Source organism: Staurois parvus, unplaced genomic scaffold, assembly GCF_062004578.1.
Source record: "Staurois parvus isolate SC_StPar_1 unplaced genomic scaffold, SC_StPar_1.0 ptg000073l, whole genome shotgun sequence".
Taxonomy (NCBI): Eukaryota; Metazoa; Chordata; class Amphibia; order Anura; family Ranidae; genus Staurois; species Staurois parvus.
In genome coordinates this window covers 42,139-62,629 of record NW_028317869.1, presented here as the reverse complement: position 1 = coordinate 62,629, position 20,491 = coordinate 42,139, and the positions used below count along the sequence as shown (strand labels likewise).

The 20,491-nt window shown below is 44.8% G+C and overlaps 1 protein-coding gene and 1 long non-coding RNA gene across 2 annotated transcripts; both read right to left on the bottom strand.

The window, feature by feature from the left end:
* Positions 1-13,024: 13,024 nt before the first annotated feature.
* LOC149469335 (uncharacterized) lies at positions 13,025-19,782 on the bottom strand. The gene is made up of 4 exons (XM_089669368.1): positions 19,531-19,782; positions 19,245-19,451; positions 18,993-19,134; positions 13,025-13,639 (listed from the first exon to the last, which is right to left on the bottom strand). Exons 1-4 carry the CDS (start codon positions 19,780-19,782, stop codon positions 13,074-13,076), a joined length of 1,167 nt encoding a protein of 388 aa, XP_089525494.1. The 3' UTR covers positions 13,025-13,073.
* Positions 19,783-19,847: 65 nt separating this feature from the next.
* Positions 19,848-20,491, bottom strand: LOC149469334 (uncharacterized). Its single transcript, XR_016311592.1, has 3 exons — positions 20,272-20,491; positions 20,062-20,185; positions 19,848-19,945 (listed from the first exon to the last, which is right to left on the bottom strand). It is a non-coding gene; the product is annotated as an uncharacterized LOC149469334 (long non-coding RNA).

Here is a 20,491-nt window from a genome sequence, read left to right as displayed (position 1 = left end):
ATATAATAAAATGACATCAATGGTAACAATGCAGATAATGTACAGATCCTAATGATACTATCAGTGATTGGAGAATGTCCCAGAATTCCCGGCACCGCTCACCTCTCCTGTCAGCAGCTCCATCATCTTCTTGGTGACTTCTAGAATCTTCTGCATGTTGTGTATCTCAGGGTTTAGGGAGTCACATGGAGGCACTGTGATGGTCATATGATCACCTGACTTCAGAAGAGGAAATCTCTGTATTGAGGAACCAATAGGAATATCATGTTAGAGTCCCAGAATCCTCCTCACCTCTCCGCTCAGGTCTGTGTTTTATTAATAGAGATGAGAGTGATGTCATGTGACCTCCCAGAATCCTCCTCACCTCTCCGGTCAGGTCTGTGTTTAATATTAGAGATGAGAGTGATGTCATGTGACCTCCCAGAATCCTCCACATCTCTCCGGTCAGGTCCGTGTTTTATTAATAGAGATGAGAGTGATGTCATGTGACCTCCCAGAATCCTCCCCACTTCTCAGGTCAGGTCCGTGTTTTATTAATAGAGATGAGAGTGATGTCATGTGACCTCCCAGAATCCTCCTCACCTCTCCGGTCAGGTCCGTGTTTTATTAATAGAGATGAGAGTGATGTCATGTGACCTCCCAGAATCCTCCTCACCTCTCCAGTCAGCAGGTAGATGATCTCCAGGGTGAAGTTTAGTATCTTCTCAGTCATGTGACTCCGGTCCTCCTCCATCCTCATTGGTGCCATCATGTGATCTATACAGGTCTCCTTGTAGACGGATAACTTTGGGAAATGAAAGTAAGAATGATTTGGATGGTATTGGTCACACAATAATAGGATGTGGATGTGAGGGGGGAATAGGAGGGTTGCTGGACATTGAAGAACTACTCCCCCCATGGGAACACGTTTAGTCTGGACTGTTTAGTGTTTACTAAATCTTCAAGGTTCCGGGACCCTCTTGACCTGCTGCATCAGAAATCCCCTTTTCTCTGTTGGGTTTGTTTGGTCTCTGAACTGGTTTTGATGAGTTTTAGATCTGCAGACAAGGAATGATAAATACGATCCTTCCTATGACCTGTTTGCTCTGAGGCAGTGCTGTGAGAATGTTGAATTGCTGATTTTTGGCTGGAGTTGCTGGATAATCAGGATAATTGGCAGAACTCCAGCTGCAAGGCTCCAATCTCCAGCAGCCTGCTGACTGACAGGAGTGATGTCACTGTCACTCTCTTCAGTAAGAGAAGGGATTGGGTAGCAGGAGGATGCTACTGGTGGAGTAGAGAGCTGTGGGGGAGGAGTCTGTTCTCATCTCTTCTATGTGTGGGTAGGAGGAGGACAGCAGGGGGAAGGGTTTGATCTCTTAGTTGCCAAGTATTCTGACATTTCCAGGACATTGTACAGAGGGGCAGTGGATTTTTGAGGTTCTGAATTCTAGTACCGGGCACTGCCAGATTCTGTGTCATGGGAAGGTATTGGACTGTCCGCCCATTAAGCATTAACCTCTTGCCGTCCACCTGCTGTTTATAAACGGCAGGGCGGTGGCAGTCCAGGGTCGGGTTGCCGTTCATAAACGGCACCCGCCTTTTCTAGCTGTGCGCGCTCCCTGGGAGCGCGCGCCACCGCGATCCGGTGCCCGCTGTGTCCTCCGGACACAGTGAAACACCGATTGTCGGACGGGACCTCTGTACGAGGTCCTGATCATGTGATCACTGAATGGCGAATCAGTGATCACATGCAAAGTAGTAAGGAAGATGTCACTTGTGACATCATTGCTTACTATGTGTGAAATCTGTGAATGATCACAGAGGTCACATGGTACAGGGCTATTCACAACAGGCTTGTACCATGTGACAAGCTGTGACCACTCACAGCTCACTCAGTAATTCTCAATGACTGCAAGAATGCAGACAGAGAGAAAGAGAAATGATTGCTTTTACATCCTATATGGGTGTAAAAGCAATCAGTGTAAAAAAAAAAAAAAAAAATCTTCATCACCCTCCACAAGTAGTACAGTGTCACCATGGTGACAGTGTACTGCTAGGGTGACAGTATGTAAAAAAAAAATAAAAATAAAAAATAATAATATAAAAAAATAAAATAAAATGTAAAAAAAATGTTTAAAAATTTTAATTTTTGGTTATAAACTAATTTGGATTTTTTTTTTTTACTAAAAAAATAACGGAATAAATTTTGGCTAAGATTTATGATGAAATATTATTTATTTGCAAAATTTTATTTAAAAAAACACTTTTTTTCAAAATTTTTGAACTTTTTCATTTACATAGTAAAAAAAATAAAAATCCCAGCGGTGAATAAATACCACCAAAATAAAGCTTTATCTGTCTCAAAAAAATGGTAAAAAATTCATATGGGTACAGTGTTGCATGACCGCGCAATTGTCATTCAAAGTGTGATAGCGCTGAAAGCTAAAAATTGCCCTGGACAGGAAGGGGTAAAAGTGTCCGGACAGGAAGTGGTTAATGCTATGCAAACAGACCTCCCCAAGGACCAAGTGTCCTTCTTTGTTCTATTTTGTGTCTTGCTATATATTTGTTGACCAGTGAGATGGTGAGGTGAAGAATCCCTACACGTGCTGGCAGGAGTTCTTTAAGGAGGTCAGAAAAGTAAGTGAAGGTGGAGTGGGAGGACCATCAGAGACCAAGAGTTCCTATGAGCCCTAAAGCCCCCTCTTACCTCAGAGCCTTGCAGCCTGAATACCCCCTCAGAGGCCCCCACAGTCCTTCAGCCCCACTAACCTCTCAGAGTTGTTCAGCCCTATTACTTCCTAACAGACTCCCAAAGTTCTTCAGTTACTCCTCCTCCTCAGAGGTCCCAGAGTCCTTCAGATGCAGGAAACCCTCAGAGGATCCAGAGTTCTTTAGTCCCACTACCTCCTCAGAGACCCCTCAGTCCTCTACTTCCCTCAGACCCCTCAGTATTTCCCTCCCTCTGACACCAATGATGGAACATATTCTTCATGGCCGGCTGGGGAATGTTTCCTTCCTCCTGAGCAGCAATGTAAGGGGCTCTATGCTCCATACTCCTGACCCCGGCACTCCATCATTGTGTTGGCTGCATAGTGTAATGATTGCCCATTGGCTGCCTGTGTAGTGTCATCATTGTCCTTTGTAGGCCATGTATGGTCAGGATGGTCCTTGTCTTGTCTATTTATTGTCAGTGCTGTTTGTTTAGAGGACCATATTACTAGAATTTATCTCCACAATGAGGAGAATGTTCCGGCCCCGGAAGTGGGGGAATGTTCTGCCCCTGAAGGGGTTCATCTGGGTTCCCACACTATATATGTGTGTATCATCATCTGCTGGAGATAAAAGACATCACAGTGACTATGGAGGAAGAGGACGGACATGACCATGGAGGGAGAGGACGGACGTGACCGTGGAGGGAGAGGACGGACGTGACCGTGGAGGGAGAGGACGGACGTGACCGTGGAGGTAGAGGACGGACGTGACTATGGAGGAAGAGGACGGACGTGACTATGGAGGAAGAGAAAGGACGTGACTATGGAGGAAGAGGACGGACGTGACTATGGAGGAAGAGGACGGACAGGACTATGGAGGAAGAGGACAGACGTGACTATGGAGGAAGAGGACGGACGTGACTATGGAGGAAGAGAAAGGACGTGACTATGGAGGAAGAGGACGGACATGACTATGGAGGAAGAGGACGGACGTGACTATGGAGGAAGAGGACGGACGTGACTATGGAGGAAGAGGACGGACGTGACTATGGAGGAAGAGGACGGACATGACAGGGGTTACTGGGTGTAAATAGAAAATAATGTCTTATTACCTCCTCTGCTGCCACTTCTGGTAACGTCTCTTCTCTACTTCAAAACCACTTGGAACTTCCTGCCTGACATCACTTCCTGTCTGTACCTGACATCACTTCCTGCCTGTACATGACATCACTTCCTGTCTGTCTTCCATAGAAACTTCCTGTCTGGGTAGAAGTGAGATCCCCACCTTGAGGAGCTCAGAGGAACTGCAACCCCAAGAAACATCTGTAAGGCTCTGTTCACACCTTTTTAGTTCGCTTTTTGTTCTTTTCGCAGTTCATTTTGCATTTTTTATGTGTTTTTGATATGTTTGTAAGGGAGAATGTCACCAGCACACCGAGGATCACCAATATGGGTCCAAAGGTTTTAATGAACGATCACATAGTTACTGCAAGGCAATGTTTTGGAGTCTCGCAGGACCCCTTCATCAGGCATGTGACAAAGGGTCCTGCGAGTCTCCGAAACATTGCCTTGCTGTAACTATGTGATCGGTCAGTAAAACGTTTGGCCCCATATTGGTGATCCTCGGTGTGCTGGTGACATTCTCCCTCGCTGATTCTGTTCGGTTCCGATCGACGGTCGCTGCAGCACCCACTTATACAAACCGCCATTTTTAATGCAGGAACGTTTGGATTGTACACTTGCATTTTGATACGTTTGTGATACCTTTGTGGCGCATTTTGTGTTTTGTTCAGTTTTATTTTTTTTTCCAAAGTCAATTTTTTTTTGCTGGGCAGAATAAAAATGCAAAAATGCACTACCATGCAATTCAGCAAATTCTCCATTGAACTCTGTTGTATCAAAAATGCTGACCCTTTCCAAAAACACAGCAGTTCAAAAAAGCCTAGATGTGAATGTGTCCCATAGGAAACCATATTTAATGGACTGGAGTGTGTTTCTGAAAACAAAAAGTACTAAACAACACATTGGTGTGAACAGCCTGAATAATCACTCCTGTAAAATATCTGCCTTACACGGCTACCAGGGAAACTCAAATATAACACACAAGCAAGAGAAAATATAATTCCAATCTTATGTAGCCAATGATTTAACAAAGATATTTTATTACATATAGAAAATACATTAAAACAGATTCCCTCTGAAACAAATCTTTTTGGTGAAGAAAATGTAAAATTATTCTTTAAAGCAGGGCTTGAAAAAGCCGCTCGCCTGCTTTCCAAATACGAAGGGAAATCCTTGTGTGGTGAGCACAGATGGAGCTGCAAGCCTCATTGTGAAGCCGAGTTCCAGTTTCCGACTTTTTCTTCAGCACCTCCATTACACTGGCAGCGCCGCTGAGGGGACAGGTGCAGGAGAGGTCTGCTCTCCTCCACTTAGAGGAGACACCTGCTCTCCACCACCACGGGAGGCTCGAGGAGAGGTCCGCTCTCCCCCGCCATGGGGGACATGAGGAGAGGCCCGCTCTGCACTGCCTTGGGGGACACGAGGCCCACTCTCCACCACATTTGGGGACACGAGGCCTGCTCTCCACTGCCTTGGGGGCCATGAGGCCCACTCTCCACCGCCTTAAGAGACACAAGGCCCGCTCTCCACCACCTTGGGGGACACGAGGCCCGCTCTCCACCGCCTTGGGGGACACAAGGCCCGCTCTATACCACCTTGGGGAACACGAGGCCTGCTCTACACCACCTTGGGGAACACGAGGCCCGCTCTACACCGCCTTGGGGAACACGAGGCCCGCTATACACTGCCTTGGGGGACACAAGGCCTGCTCTACACCGACTTGGGGGACATGAGGCTTGCTCTACACCACCTTGGGGGACATGAGGCCTGCTCTACACCGCCTTGGGGGACACAAGGAGAGGCCCACTCTACACTGCCTTGGGGGACACGAGGAGAGGCCCACTCTACACTGCCTTGGGGGACACGAGGAGAGGCCCACTCTACACTGCCTTGGGGGACATGAGGAGAGGCCCGCTCTACACCGGCGTGGGGGACACATGAAGGAGAGACCCACCAACACTGCACATCACTACACCCACCAGCTTAAGGTAAATTACATTAACTAAATTTACATCTTTTAAAAGAGACTTTAGTTACTAAAGATGCAGAAGATAAACAAAAAAATACAAAATGTTCACTGCAGGTTTAAAGCTGTAAAACTTGATATTTTGATTGCACCCCATTGCTATTAATCTATTGCTGTGATATTTAAATTGACATAATAAAGCTTTGTTATAATTGCAGTTTTTTATATTTTGGACTCTTTATTCTAAAGAAAAATGTAATTTCATAAGCTTTAAGGGGGTGTGGTTGGGGGCAGGGCTAGGGGCGGGGTTGGGGGACAGGCCAGGTGTTGGTTGGAGGTGGACCTGGGCAAGGTTAGGTGGGGCAACTAGTAAAGAGTAAGGTTTTTGCCTGGCTAGTAGGTCTAGACTCAAAATTTGTAAGCCCTGCTTTAAAGTATAAAAATATATATCAATCCTCTCAATGAAAATGTTAAACATAAAGTACAGGGATAGAACAATCCTCAGAAGGGAACATGTAGGATGACAGGAAAGGCTCCTGACTGGTGAGATCCTCCAAACATAATGATGACATCCATGAACTGGAGCGAGCTCGTTGGGGTGATAAAGCCAATCTGGAAACACTGTGTAGACGTTCTCCAAGAACTCAGCACACTCCAGGTGTGGAGAAAGTCTCCAGGTGGGTTTAGCCTGTCATTTATCATAGATACAAACACACTGTAACCGGGATGGATCACTCTGCCATTTGCTCTCTTTTTTAGTCTGCTGGCATAGCTGTGTCCAAATTCGATAGATCTGTACCTATGATCCGCTGTGCTTTATTTCTCCTCCCGAGACCGACACTTCCTATCCTCCATCCTACAGCCATCATACTACACTGCAGTGTGGATGGGAAGAATACTCTCCATGGTGCAATGATAGAAACTGACCAGAATTCCTGGACACCAAAACACCAATCATATGAATGTGGAACTCTTTGGCGTAATCCTCTTTGGACATACTGCAAAAAGTTCTGCAATGCCTTCTCTTCTCACCTTGGAACTCCTATCTGAAGATATCCACCTGTAAACTTGTACACAAAGGGCATTTACTCTGTCAAAGATCTGCTGAACAACACTTACATAAGAACGTTTCAGGATCCCAGCCTCACTTATTTTCTGGACCAGAAAGACTTCTACAAATTCCTCAGAATTAGACATATGCTACCTCACCTGCACTGGTGTGAGAACACTCAGCCCATGGGCCCCATAACACTCTTCAACAGCTCTACACCGTCCAGCTCCCATCTCTCTACCTTCTACCACCTACTCCAAAAACAAACTCATACAACCAAACTCCCAACGATGGGATTCTGGAACTCTAATTCTCTATCTTTTGAAAAAAAAAACAATATTTTCTCATTTCTGTTATAAAAAATATCCAATTAATTCAAATTTCATCATAAATTTAGGTCAAAATGTATTTGGTCTTTGGTAAAACAAAAATCCAAATAACTGCATATTAATTGGTTTGTGTGAAAGTTATAGAACTACAAACTATGGGATAGATAATGGAATTTACACAGCTTAAACTTTCTGACTGCCATCACATTTCTTGAGGTGCTAAAATACTGGGGTAATACAAACACCCCCAAATTAGCCCTTTTCGGAAAGAAGACACCCTAAGCTATCTGCTGAGAGGCATGTTGAGTCCATGAAAGATTTTTTTTTTTCCTTTTTTTTCTCTTACACAAAATTGTCACTTAAATGACATATTGCTCGCACAAGCCATGGGTATATGTGGAATTACACCCCAAAATACATTCTGCTACTTCTACCGAGTATGGGGGTACCACATGTGTGAGACTTTTTGGGAGCCTAGCCACATACAGGAGCCTGAAATCCAATGACCACTTTGAAAGCCTTAAAGTGCATAACTTCCTCATTTCACTTCCTCACTACCTATCACAGTTTCGGAGGCCCTGAAATACCAGGATAGCGCCAACCCTGACCCCATATCTGGCACGCTTGCCGGGGAAAAATTGTTTGAATGCAAGGTGGCCATAAAAATTAATGAGGGACTCATCAACGCAGATTTTTTGCTGGGGAGTATACACATCTGCACATTTTTGGTTGAGGTGATTTATGAAGGGCCTAATTTTGTGGAGTCAGTAAAATTCAGGGTCACCCCGAGGAGATGTCGTTGAAGTGCATAAAATGCAATATCTTCTCATACCTATGCCTGGCCATGGCAGCAGAGAACACGGCATATGATGAATCGGGTCTGCGGACCAATACGACCGCAATTCATTTTTCTTAGTAATACTCATGTTGAGGGTTAGGCCCAAACAAACCTTAAATTTGGAAAACGTATTAGGTTTCCATGCGAATGGTCTGGTAAGGTTTGAACTTGGGTTGGTGGCAATAAACTGATTTATACATTGATTTAATCCACAATTAATGCATATAGATCTTCCATGAAAAACCGCTCCAAAAAATCAAGGGGAGTATTTAAATTGGCTGTTTCCACCTGAATTCCGGTTTGGGCACTGAATGGGGGAAGTACGGGTGCTGCAGAACTTGTGGGCTGCCAATTGGGATTTGCAAGCACATCCAGAAGGATACTAAGGGCTCTATGAGCCTGTGTGCGAATTCTTGGTGGTTGCTGGACAATACTTGTGCTTGCCACTGCACCAGCTTGTACTGCACTTTTGGGACTCACCATGTCACCAAGTGATACCGCAGTGCTGGTATGTATAAGACCAGGATGTACTAGACCGCTGGTGCTCACCAGTTCACCAAAAGGTAGTGCGGCACTAGTACTGGCACTCTGCTGCATATGAGAGTCATCATGCAGTTGTACCACCTCAACCTGGGAATGGGGTCGGGTAAACCTGACCTTAGCAGGGACCTCTTCCTCATCATCTGAGCTATCTGTCAGAGTGCTGCTGCTGTCTGCAGGTTCATGTTCTGAGGCTGATTGTATCAGTGAATCTTCCCCTTCGCTCTCACCTGACATGCTCAGAATCCTGGAGGCCTCTTCACTATAGTACCTTTTATTGGACATTTTGGCCACTAAATGTATAGGTACCTAGTGCGACTCACGGGAAAAAGAGCACCTGGCTGTCAAGGACTTTTTGATTTTGCAAACACTGCGGTTTTGTGTGCAATGTATCCTGTGACAGTGACCTACTGACACTGCACTTGCTGGGGAAGAAAGGGGGGTAAGCGTAGGGGCTAAATGCAGGTGCTGGCAGGTGTGTGAACGCTGGTATAGTGCTGATCTAATCAAAGATATTGATCCATTCAGACACTATACTAGCAATGGAGGTTTATTGTATATGAGCGTCTTCCTGGCAATCAAGGGGTTAAATGTGATGACTGGTGTAGTGACGGGCAATCTGACACCATCTGGGAGGGACGCTAATTGACACTAATGCTATCTGAAGTCGCCGGAGACACTAATACAGTGATCAGCAAAAAATCTGTACACTGTACTAATGACACTGGTGACAGGGCAGAGAAGGGGTTAACTGGGGGGCGATCAAGGGGTTAAATGAGTCCTAAATGTGATTTTACTGTGTGTGTAGTGCATGGATCTTTCTTCTCTCTCTGGGATGGAATGTGCTCAGAGAGGGAAGATTTCATCATTTCCTGTACCTGTGTAATGTAAACACAGGTACAGGAAGATCTCTGATAGGGCAGGGATCGATCATCAGATCCGAACATCACTGGCCTGAACATGATGATTGGTCAGGAACTGAATCATGGCAACGGCAGGTTGGTGCGTGCATGCACACATGTCCCCGGTCACCGCGGGAGCATGAACCACATATATACACATGATTTTGTGCAGGGAGTCCACTCTGTAGAAGTATTTCTATTATAGGGCGGACTTAAAGCAATTAAGGAAAGTGCGGCGCTGTATTTCTATTTATTGACATTTTTGCACATTTATATGAGTATGTTTAGGTGTGGGCAGAGTTGTTTTAGTTGAATTCACTGTTAAGTTGGTTTATTGATTATTGATCACCTTTTTTAGCTGCTTGTGGGAATACTTTGTATTATTTGTGCTCCTCTTCACTAGTGTACCTTTCCAGTTCCTGTGTTTATAAATATGGACACAGAATGATCTCTGATTCTGTACAGGTGATCAGCAGGTCCAGGTGATCAGCAGGTCCAGGTGATCAGCAGGTCCAGGTGATCAGCAGGTCCAGGCCAGAAATCATTGGCCTGGACCTGATAATCGGCTTGTGTTGTACTGAGTGACAGCACAGTCAGGGCGGTGGGCTCACACGTGTACATGTACTGTATGTGATCTGGTGAAGCGGCGCTGCCCTGCCGCAGTATAAGTGTGGTGGTCGGTCCTGAACTGGGTAAAGTCAGATTGTTTGCCGATGATCTTTTACTTACTTTGGTCCAACCCAACACCTCCCTGCCAGTCCTATTTTCTATACTCCATACATTTCCCTTTCCAATGCAGCGCTCACCTCTGTAAAACAGAATGATAGTTTCCTTGGCCCACCTCCTACCTGGATTATTTGGGCATTCATCTCCCTCGCTCGTACAACACACTCCATGAGGCCAACTACATCCCCACTTTCAAATACTTGAGAGTCCTACTTCTGTCCTGGACTCATCTTCACCTCTCCTGGATACGGAGGATCAGTTCTGGGCCATAGAGGGCAGGAGGGGTTGTTTTGTGTTTACACCGGCAGTTCCATTACTCCATTTACTTTCCGGGTCATTACCATCCCCCATTATTATCACTGTCCCAGCCCTTTCCATCTGTGGGAGGAGCTGAGTCTCCACCTCATTAACACTGGGAGGCCTATAACAAACTCCAATGATGACCTTTGTAGTACCGCCCCCCATGTGCAGTTCCACCCATAATACTTCAGCCTCATCACACTCTCCATCAACTAGGTCCTCTTTCACACTCGCTCTGAGATCACTTGTCACATAGAGACAGACACCACCACCTTTCCTATTCCCTCGTCTCTCCGAAAGAGAACCTAACCAGGAATATGAATGGCCCAGTCATGTGAGGAATGAAGCCAAGATTCAGCAATACCAATTCAATCCTAGTTCTCTTCATGCACCAAACCTTCCAACTCACCTATTGTGCTGGGCACACTTCTGGCATTGGGGAACAAACACTTTCATTCACTGACACCTTGTTCATTCACTGACACCTTGTCCATTCACTGACACCTTGTTCATTCACGGACACCTTGTCCATTCACCTACACCTTGTCCATTCACCTACACCTTGTCCATTCACCGACACCTTGTCCATTCACCGACACCTTGTTCACATGGATTTTCTGTAATTGTTTTACTTTAATACAAATGGTACCAATTCCACTGGTTGCAACATGGGAACATTCTTATCTGCCATAGCCCTCCCCTCATCTTTCCCCATTCCACCCCCAATAAGAACTGACCCCGGTCTGATCAGTCTACCCCGTTATAATCACTGATGTACAGGAAGACAGGACTTCAGTGAGGAACATTTCCCTCACTCAGGACAGAAATACGGCTTCTCCCCCGTGTGAGATCTCTGATGTCTGCAAAGACTGGACTTCACTGAAAAACATTTCCCACACTCAGGACAGGAATATGGCTTCTCCCCTGTGTGAGATCTTTGATATGTGTGCAGACTGAACGTCTGTGAAAAACATTTCCCACACTCATGACAGGAATACGGCTTCTCCCCCATGTGAGATCTCTGATGTCTGTAAAGATGGGACTTCTGTGAATAAAATTTCCCACACTCAGGACAGGAATACGGCTTCTCCCCTGTATGATATCTCTGATGTGTGTGAAGACTGGACTTGTCTGAAAAACATTTCCCGCACTCAGAACAGGAATACGGCTTCTTTTTAAAGGTGTATACTTGTGAGCTACTATGGTGTAAAAAAAAAAAAAAAAAAAAAAAAAAAAAAAAGTGCTTACAATTAATTATTTTAAATAAAGTGGTGCATCAACACATGAAACACATACTCAAAACATTGTGTGAAAAATAGACAAAAAATAGAATAATATATGTGTTGCGCTCCTCAAAATATTATTAGGTGATATATAATATGATATATTATAATGTATGTTTAAAATAAATTAAATAAATAAATAAAATAAATGTAATCTCATGATGATATAATGTGAATGAAGTAAAAAACGTGCCCAGTGCTATAATTGATGTGAAAATAAATAGCTAAAAATAATGTGTATAATAATAAAAAATTATAATATAATGTGCCACAAATCAAATGAATAAAGAGAAACCTCTTTGATAAATAATAAATATGTGCAAAAAATATGCATGTGCAAAGATTGCAAATATTGCCCTAAACACTGAAAAATATATATATATATATATAATAAAATGCAATACCCAATTAATTGTATAAAAAATAATAATAAATAATACTAAAAAACGTGCAAATCATATATAGTTGTCACTCCACTTGTACCACCTGGGACGGTAATTAAGGTTACATGCTTCAAATGCTTATTTAGGCTGAAATGTGAACGTCCCAATCTATGTAGATATATGGAAAGTCTAAAGTTGTAGTAGACTGTGATGTTGCTTTCCTTCCACTAGATGGCCTCACAGTTCCTTCCAAGTATGACGGATGAGTGGATAGATATGGGTATCTCCCCTCCTGTGATTTTGGGTCTGTCTCCTATTTCCTATTTAAAGGGGAGGAAGAGGAAATAGGAGACAGACCCAAAATCACAGGAGGGGAGATACCCATATCTATCCACTCATCCGTCATACTTGGAAGGAACTGTGAGGCCATCTAGTGGAAGGAAAGCAACATCACAGTCTACTACAACTTTAGACTTTCCATATACTGTATCTACATAGATTGGGACGTTCACATTTCAGCCTAAATAAGCATTTGAAGCATGTAACCTTAATTACCGTCCCAGGTGGTACAAGTGGAGTGACAACTATATATGATTTGCACGTTTTTTAGTATTATTTATTATTATTTTTTATACAATTAATTGGGTATTGCATTTTATTATATATATATATATATTTTTCAGTGTTTAGGGCAATATTTGCAATCTTTGCACATGCATATTTTTTGCACATATTTATTATTTATCAAAGAGGTTTCTCTTTATTCATTTGATTTGTGGCACATTATATTATAATTTTTTATTATTATACACATTATTTTTAGCTATTTATTTTCACATCAATTATAGCACTGGGCACGTTTTTTACTTCATTCACATTATATCATCATGAGATTACATTTATTTTATTTATTTATTTAATTTATTTTAAACATACATTAGGAATACGGCTTCTCCCCTGTGTGAGATCTCTGATGTGTGTAAAGATTGGATTTCTGTGAAAAACATTTCCCACACTGAGGACAGGAATACAGCTTCTCCCCCGTGTGAGATATCTGATGTCTGTAAAGACTGGACTTCTGTGAAAAACATTTCCCGCACTCAGGACAGGAATAAGGCTTCTCCCCCATGTGAGATCTCTGATGGCTGCAAAGACTTGACTTCAGTGAAAAACATTTCCCGCACTCAGGACAAGAATACGGCTTCTCCCCTGTGTGAGATCTCTGATGCCTGTGAAGATGGGACTTCTGTGAATAACATTTCCCGCACTCAGGACAGGAGAAGCTCTTCCCTGTTGGAAGGCCGGCCCGGTCCCGCACAGTCTGAGGTTCCTCAGGATACGAGGAATCCGATGGTCCATCTACACTGGGTGGTGCCAGATGGACATTGGAGGGAGCCGGGTTTTCTCCTGGACTATACTGTGTGATGTCCTCATCTTCTACTTTCCAGTCTGGAGACAAAGTGAGACAATCCTCGGAGGTTTTCCTCATCTCCCGGCCATGGACTAAAATACAAAGACAAAGAGGATTACTAGACAGGAGCTGATTGGTTCCCCCAAACCAGGACTCCACCCACATCAGGCAGCTTGGTCTCTGAGGAGCTTACAATTCCACCATCAAGGGAACTAGGAAATGGCTCCTCTGATCTCCTACCAGGTCATTTCTTTATTCATGGACCTTAGTCAGAGAGTGAGGAAACAACCAGAACTGTCTTTTATAGGAGGGACAGTGATGAGGGGATTATAGGACGAGGGTCCCCACCCCCTCTATCACTCATCGCCATCTTCCCAACACAAGAAGTACCGCACTTCCTTATTTACTCCATGATTTAGTCATGAAGAACAGCGGGGCTGAGCCCCACCAGAGGTCAGAGAGTGAGGATGGGGGGAGAACAACCAAGATGAAGACTGGACTGATCCTGAAGACCACCATCATTGGGGTATTGGCTCCTCCCTCATTATCACTTTCTGTTTAAGGGTCAAAGCTGGAGGATGTTATCACATTATTATCACCATGTAAAAGTCTGTGCTCCAATCACAGCATCCGATATCAAATGTCAATCTGGTAGGAAATGGGGGGAACAAAAGAGAATCCATATTATGTGTATATATTGCAGTGGGGGGAGGGGGGAGCAGAAGTCAGGACTATGGAATGTACAACATAGAGTATATAGTGCAGGGGTCAGGAGGATGTAATGTACAACATGGAGTATATAGTGCAGGGGTCAGGAGTATGTAATGTACAACATAGAGTATATAGTGCAGGGGTCAGGTGTATGTAATGTACAATACATAGTATATAGTGCAGGGGTCAGGAGTATGTAATGTACAACACAGAGTATATAGTGCAGGTGTCAGGAGTATGTAATGTACAACATAGAGTATATAGTGCAGGGGTCAGGAGTATGTAATGTACAACATAGAGTATATAGTGCAGGGGTCAGGAGTATATAATGTACAACATAGAGTATATAGTGCAGGGGTCAGGAGTATGTAATGCACAGCAGAGTATATAGTGCAGGGGTCAGGAGTATTTCTCAGATTGGGGGGGGCATAGTCACAAATGTGGTGCTGCTTTTGCGTGAGTGTTGTTTTTGAAGGAGTGCTAAGACGCAGTTGAACACAGCAGTCTAATCATACCTTCCCTGCTTTTCACAGGTAAATGCTGCTATCTGCTCTCCACTCTAAACTACAACAGCACATTGACTCCTTTTAATTTCAGAACAAATAGTGTATATATATATATATATCTGTCTGTGTTGATTAGTTCTCACCTCTTGTTGCACCTTTTTTAATGACTGTGGCCTGTGTCTGGTCTGTGCTTGAGAAACATCCCCCCTAGTCATGTGATTCTTATCAGTTCCTAATTGGGGCGGAGATGAGTGCTCATTTGGCCATCTCCTTATAAATTTAGATCAGCTCATGGGGGTGGTCACAGATGGGGCGCATAGTCACAGATGGGGCACATAGTCACAGATGGGGTGCTGCTTTTGCATGAGTGCTGTTTTGATGGAGTGCAGAGACACAGTTGAACACAGCAGTTGAACTAAAGCAGGAGAACTCAAGCAGCAGGAAGGTACAACAAGAAACTCTCCTGCATGCTGGACAGACTGCGAGCAAACACCCCGGGAAACATCTCCTACAAGTCTGAGTCCTGTGGGGGAAAGGGTTAATCTCTACCTGTCTAAAATCTATTTCAATAATTCTGAAACATACTAACATCTCACAGATAGAGAACGTTGATGAAATCAATACGGAGAATTTACTCGGCTACTGTTTATACAAATTCTAATATGTCATGTCAACCTGCCCGAAATGTGTCATATCACGCCAGCTACAGATATTGGACTTTGATTTCTGCACAACACAGTATTTGTATATAATAATACTTATTAGGATGAGATCATGTTATGAAATACGTTTAGCTAATGATGTTCTGATTGGTTGAATCGATATTGGTTGTAATAATCTGATTGGATGGAGAGACATCCTCCCTCCATAATTGTATTTAAATCCTTCTTTTGCTACCAATAAATGATCATACTTAGAACCATCCTGCTCCTGTGGTCTGTCATTGTATGGTCCCAGAATTCCGAGGGGTCCTCCAGATCATCCCAGGGGCCAAATTAACCCCTTCCCAGCAAGTCCCACTCCGTGTACCTTTTATTATGTCCCCTCTACTCCTTTTCATATTACTTTCCTGCATTCCCAAAATCTAACATCTTTACCCCTCTGCTCCATCCCAAAACTTGTACATCTCCCCCTCACTGCTACCATCTCCCTACTACTGCTCTCATCACCTCCTGCTGATACTTCACTCTCCTGCTGACCCAAACACCAGGACTGCAAGGCATGTGCGCTCGTGTACATCCCGCTCCCATCTTACTTTCCTCACCCTCCTTCTCCTAACCTCTGGAGATATCTCCCCAAACCCTGGTCCTCCAGTATCTCACCCCCACACCAGGCATCCTCCTACTAACCTCTGGAGATATCTCCCCAAACCCTGGTCCTCCACTATCTCACCCCCACACCAGGCATCCTCCTCCTAACCTCTGGAGATATCTCCCCAAACCCTGGTCCTCCACTTTCTCACCCCCACACCAGGCATCCTCCTCCTAACCTCTGGTGATATGGCCCAAACCCTGGTCCTCCAGTATCTCACCCCCAAACCAGGCATCCTCCTTCTTCTCCTAACCTCTGGTGATATAGTCCCAAACCCTGGTCCTCCACTATCTCACCCCCACACCAGGCATCCTCCTTCTTCTCCTAACCTCTGGGGATATCTCCCCAAACCCTGGTCCTCCACTATCTCACCACCACACCAGGCATCCTCTTTCTTCTCCTAATCTCTGGGGATATCTCCCCAAACCTTGGTCCTCCACTATCTCACCACCACACCAGGCACCCTCCTTCTCCTAACCTCTGGGGATATCTCCCCAAACCCTGGTCCTCCACTATCTCACCCCCACACCAGGCATCCTCCTCCTTCTCCTAATCTCTGGGGATATCTCCCCAAACCCTGGTCCTCCACTATCTCACCACACCAGGCACCCTCCTCCTTCTCCTAAGCTCTGGGGATATCTCCACAAACCCTGGTCCTCCACTATCTCACCACCACACCAGGCACCCTCCTTCTCCTAACCTCTGGGGATATCTCCCCCACACCAGGCATCCTCCTTCTCCTAATCTCTGAGGATATCTCCCCAAACCCTGGTCCTCCACTATCTCACCACCACACCAGGCACCCTCCTTCTTCTCCTAACCTCTGGGGATATCTCCACAAACCCTGGTCCTCCACTATCTCACCACCACACCAGGCATCCTCCTTCTCCTAACCTCTGGGGATATATCCCCAAACCCTGGTCCTTCACTATCTCACCCCCACACCAGGCACTGTCTTTCATCCAGGAATAGCCGCAATCCCCTCAATTTAATATTTGCCCCCGTGCTCCCAAAAACCACCCTCCCTTTTTCATGTGCACTCTGGAATGCCCGCTCTGTCTGTAATAATCTCACCTCTGTCCATGACCTTTTTGTCTCCGACTCCCTTAACCTACTAGCAATTACAGAAACCTGACTCCAAGCAGCAGATTCTGCTTCTCCCGCGGCACTTTTCTATGGAGGCCTCATCTGGACCCACTCACCCAGACCCAGTGGTCGGAAAGGTGGTGGGGTTGGTTTGCTTCTATCCTCACTGAGCACCTTTCAAGTCCTCCCTAACCCTCCCTCTCTATCCTTCTCTTCTTTCCAGACTCACTGCATCCGGCTGTTTTCTCCCATTTCTCTGAGGATTGCAGTGATCTATCGGCCTCCTGGACCCGTGTCCCGCTTTCTTGATGATTTCTGCGCCTGGATACCCTACTTTCTTTCCTCTGAACTACAAACTATCATTCTCAGAGATTTTATCATCCCTATTAATGTCAACAACCCGGCTACATCCCAACTCTTCAACATAACCTCATCTTTTGCATTAGCACAATGTATACCGTCCTCCACTCACTCTGATGGGAATACATTAGACCTTGTTTCCTCCCATCTTTGCACTCCCTACAACCTCACAAACACCCTCTTTCCTCTCTCTGATCACAATCTCATCACCTTCACGGTCTCCTCGTCTTCAAACACCTATCCCTCCAAGCAGCAAACAATTACCTGCAGAAACCTTCACAACTTGAACCCGGCTCCTTTCCACTCTGCAACTGACCAACTCTATGACAGAATCTCTCCCCTGTTCTGCCCTGACCTGGCCACTGCTGTCTACAACAGTTCACTGTCATCCACACTGGACTCACTTGCTCCTCTAACAACACGAAGCATCAGGCCCCGACCATTACATCCGTGGCAGACTGACCACACCAGAAATCTTAGGAGACATAGTCATGCGCTGGAGCAATTGTGGTGTAAAACCAAATCTCAACAAGCATTCACCCGATATAAATCTGCTTTCTTCACATACAATTCCTCCCTCCATGCTGCCAAACAAACCTACTTTGTCACTTTCAGCAATACCTTGTCATCTAGTCCTTGTCGTCTCTTCTCTACTTTTAACTCTCTACTTTCTCCACCCCCACCTCCACCCAGTACCTCATTCACTGCTCACAAGATGGCAAATCATTTCAAAAACAAGATTGACACAATTCGTAGGGACATCACCACTGCACAGACATCCATCCCACTTAGCATACCTTATACTAAACCTCCCTCAACACTTTCCTCTTTTGACCTCGCTACTACTGAAGAGGTCACTAAGATGTTCTCAGAAGTAATGTACAAAATAGAGTATATAGTGCAGGGGTCAGGAGTATGTAATGTACAGCATAGAGTATATAGTGCAGGGGACATAATATTGGTATTCAGCAATCAGCGGAAGCTTAAATGTTTACTGTAGACAAGTTGCAGAGGTCCCACACCGCTGCCTCCCATCTCCTGAGACTGCACTCAGTGACTTGGGTCTGAGACACTACAGACATATCCCTCCACCCGGCACAGCCAGCAGACAACAGAACAAGTAGCCCTGGGAGACTTGTTCTATCAGAGATTTTACTAAACCCGGGCATGGGGCAGAATACCAAAAGCACACACCCCAGGTGCCTAGGTCAAGTAATGTCTATGGTGAAAATGAACATTTTGCTGCCAGCTGAACCCCAGAACCTCCATAAATCCAGTCTAGATACATAAATTGTGTCTGCAGCACAGAGAAGGAAGATTATCCGAGAGAAATCCAGGAATACAGGACGGGGAACACAGCTCAGGAAAGTGACCAGGGGATTACAGGCTGATATCACCCAGTCCCCGCCCTACTCTGGACCAATCAGTGAGCAGTATGGGTGGAGGAATGGATTTAGTGTTCATGACCCACCTGTGCTGATTTCTGTAAGAGTGTCCTCCTCTATAATTAGCCTCATTATTCCATCCTCCTCCATAGACTGCTGATCATCCCTCACATACGCCTCTTCTTCTTCTGCTTTCACCTCACATTTGATATTGGTTGGATCTCCACTCTAAATCAAGAAAATGAGAGAAAATATCATCTGTAAGATATAAGGTCACATAAAAGAACTCCACACATCATCTTTACAAGTCCATGTTCTAGATACTCCATCCCACCAACCTTGCAATGGTGAGGGATGGTGTGACCTTCCTGTGTGGCATCCTGGGAATACAGAGGACGGGGACATCTCTCTGGTGGGTTCCTGGTATTAGGTGGCTCCATCGTATCCTTGTGTCCTTCTGAAAACTCCTCCATCACTCCATACTCCTCATCCTCCTCTTTATACTCTTCTTTAACATCAATATTCTCATCCCCGAGGATTCCACTCTGAAAGATATAATAAAACATTCATTGTAACAAACATGCTGTGTATAAATCACAACTACCAATAATTGTCATCATCTACCTGATGATGGTGAGGGATGGTGTGACCTTCCTGTGTGCAATCCCGGGAATACAGAGGACGGGGACATCTCTCTGGGGGGTTCCTGTAGCTGGATGACTCCACCATGGTGTCCTGGTACAGATCTTTGTGTTCTTTTAGAAGCTCTGACTCCTCCATCCCCCCATCCTCATCCTCCTCCTCTTTTATCTCTTCATTAACCTCAACTTTAGAATCTCTCAGGTTTCCACTCTGAATATATAATAAAAATGACATCAATGGTAACAATGCAGATAATGTACAGATCCTAATGATACTATGAGTGATTGTTCCTCATCTACCTGATGATGGTGAGGGATGGTGTGACTTTCCTGTGTGGAATCCCGGGAATACAGAGGACGGGGACATCTCTCTGGTGGGTTCCCATGACTGGATCCATCTGTAGGAAACACACACACTGACTGAATCCATTGTTTCTATGTGTTTATCAGATGATGGGGGATCTAGGTGGATCCTCCGTACTGCTCTCTCCTTTACAATAAAGTCTCCTCTTACCCGGTGATGTGAGGGGCGGCTGATTGTCCATCATGACGTCCTTGTAGAGATCCTTGTGTCCTTCTAAATACTCCCACTCCTCCATGGAGAAATAGACAGTGACACCCTGACACCTTATAGGAACCTGACACACACAATGATACAGTCACCATCCAGACACATCCCTTGTCTGTTACTGGAGAATGTCCCAGAATTCCCGGCACCGCTCACCTCTCCTGTCAGCAGCTCAGTGATCTCTCTGGTGACTTCTAGAATCTTCTTCTTCTTTCTCTCTTCTATCAGGGAGGGAGGTGGAGGCAATGTGATGTCATATGATCTCCAGACTTCACAGGAGGAAAACTCTACATCTGAACACAAATAGTCACATCAAATGATATTCCCAGAATCCTCCTCACCTCTCCATTCAGGTCTCCATTTTATTAAAGCCCCA

What these genes read in the sequence shown, in the direction of transcription:
- LOC149469335 (XM_089669368.1), bottom strand. Translation starts at nt 19,782, where the DNA reads ATGTCATTTTTATTATATATTCAGAGTGGAAACCTGAGAGATTCTAAA. An exon ending in CCATCCCTCACCATCATCAG is followed by an intron (nt 19,452 to 19,530) that starts GTAGATGATGAC and finishes TATATCTTTCAG; the next exon opens with AGTGGAATCCTCGGGGATGA. An exon ending in TCTTACAGAAATCAGCACAG is followed by an intron (nt 13,640 to 18,992) that starts GTGGGTCATGAA and finishes TTTGTATTTTAG; the next exon opens with TCCATGGCCGGGAGATGAGG.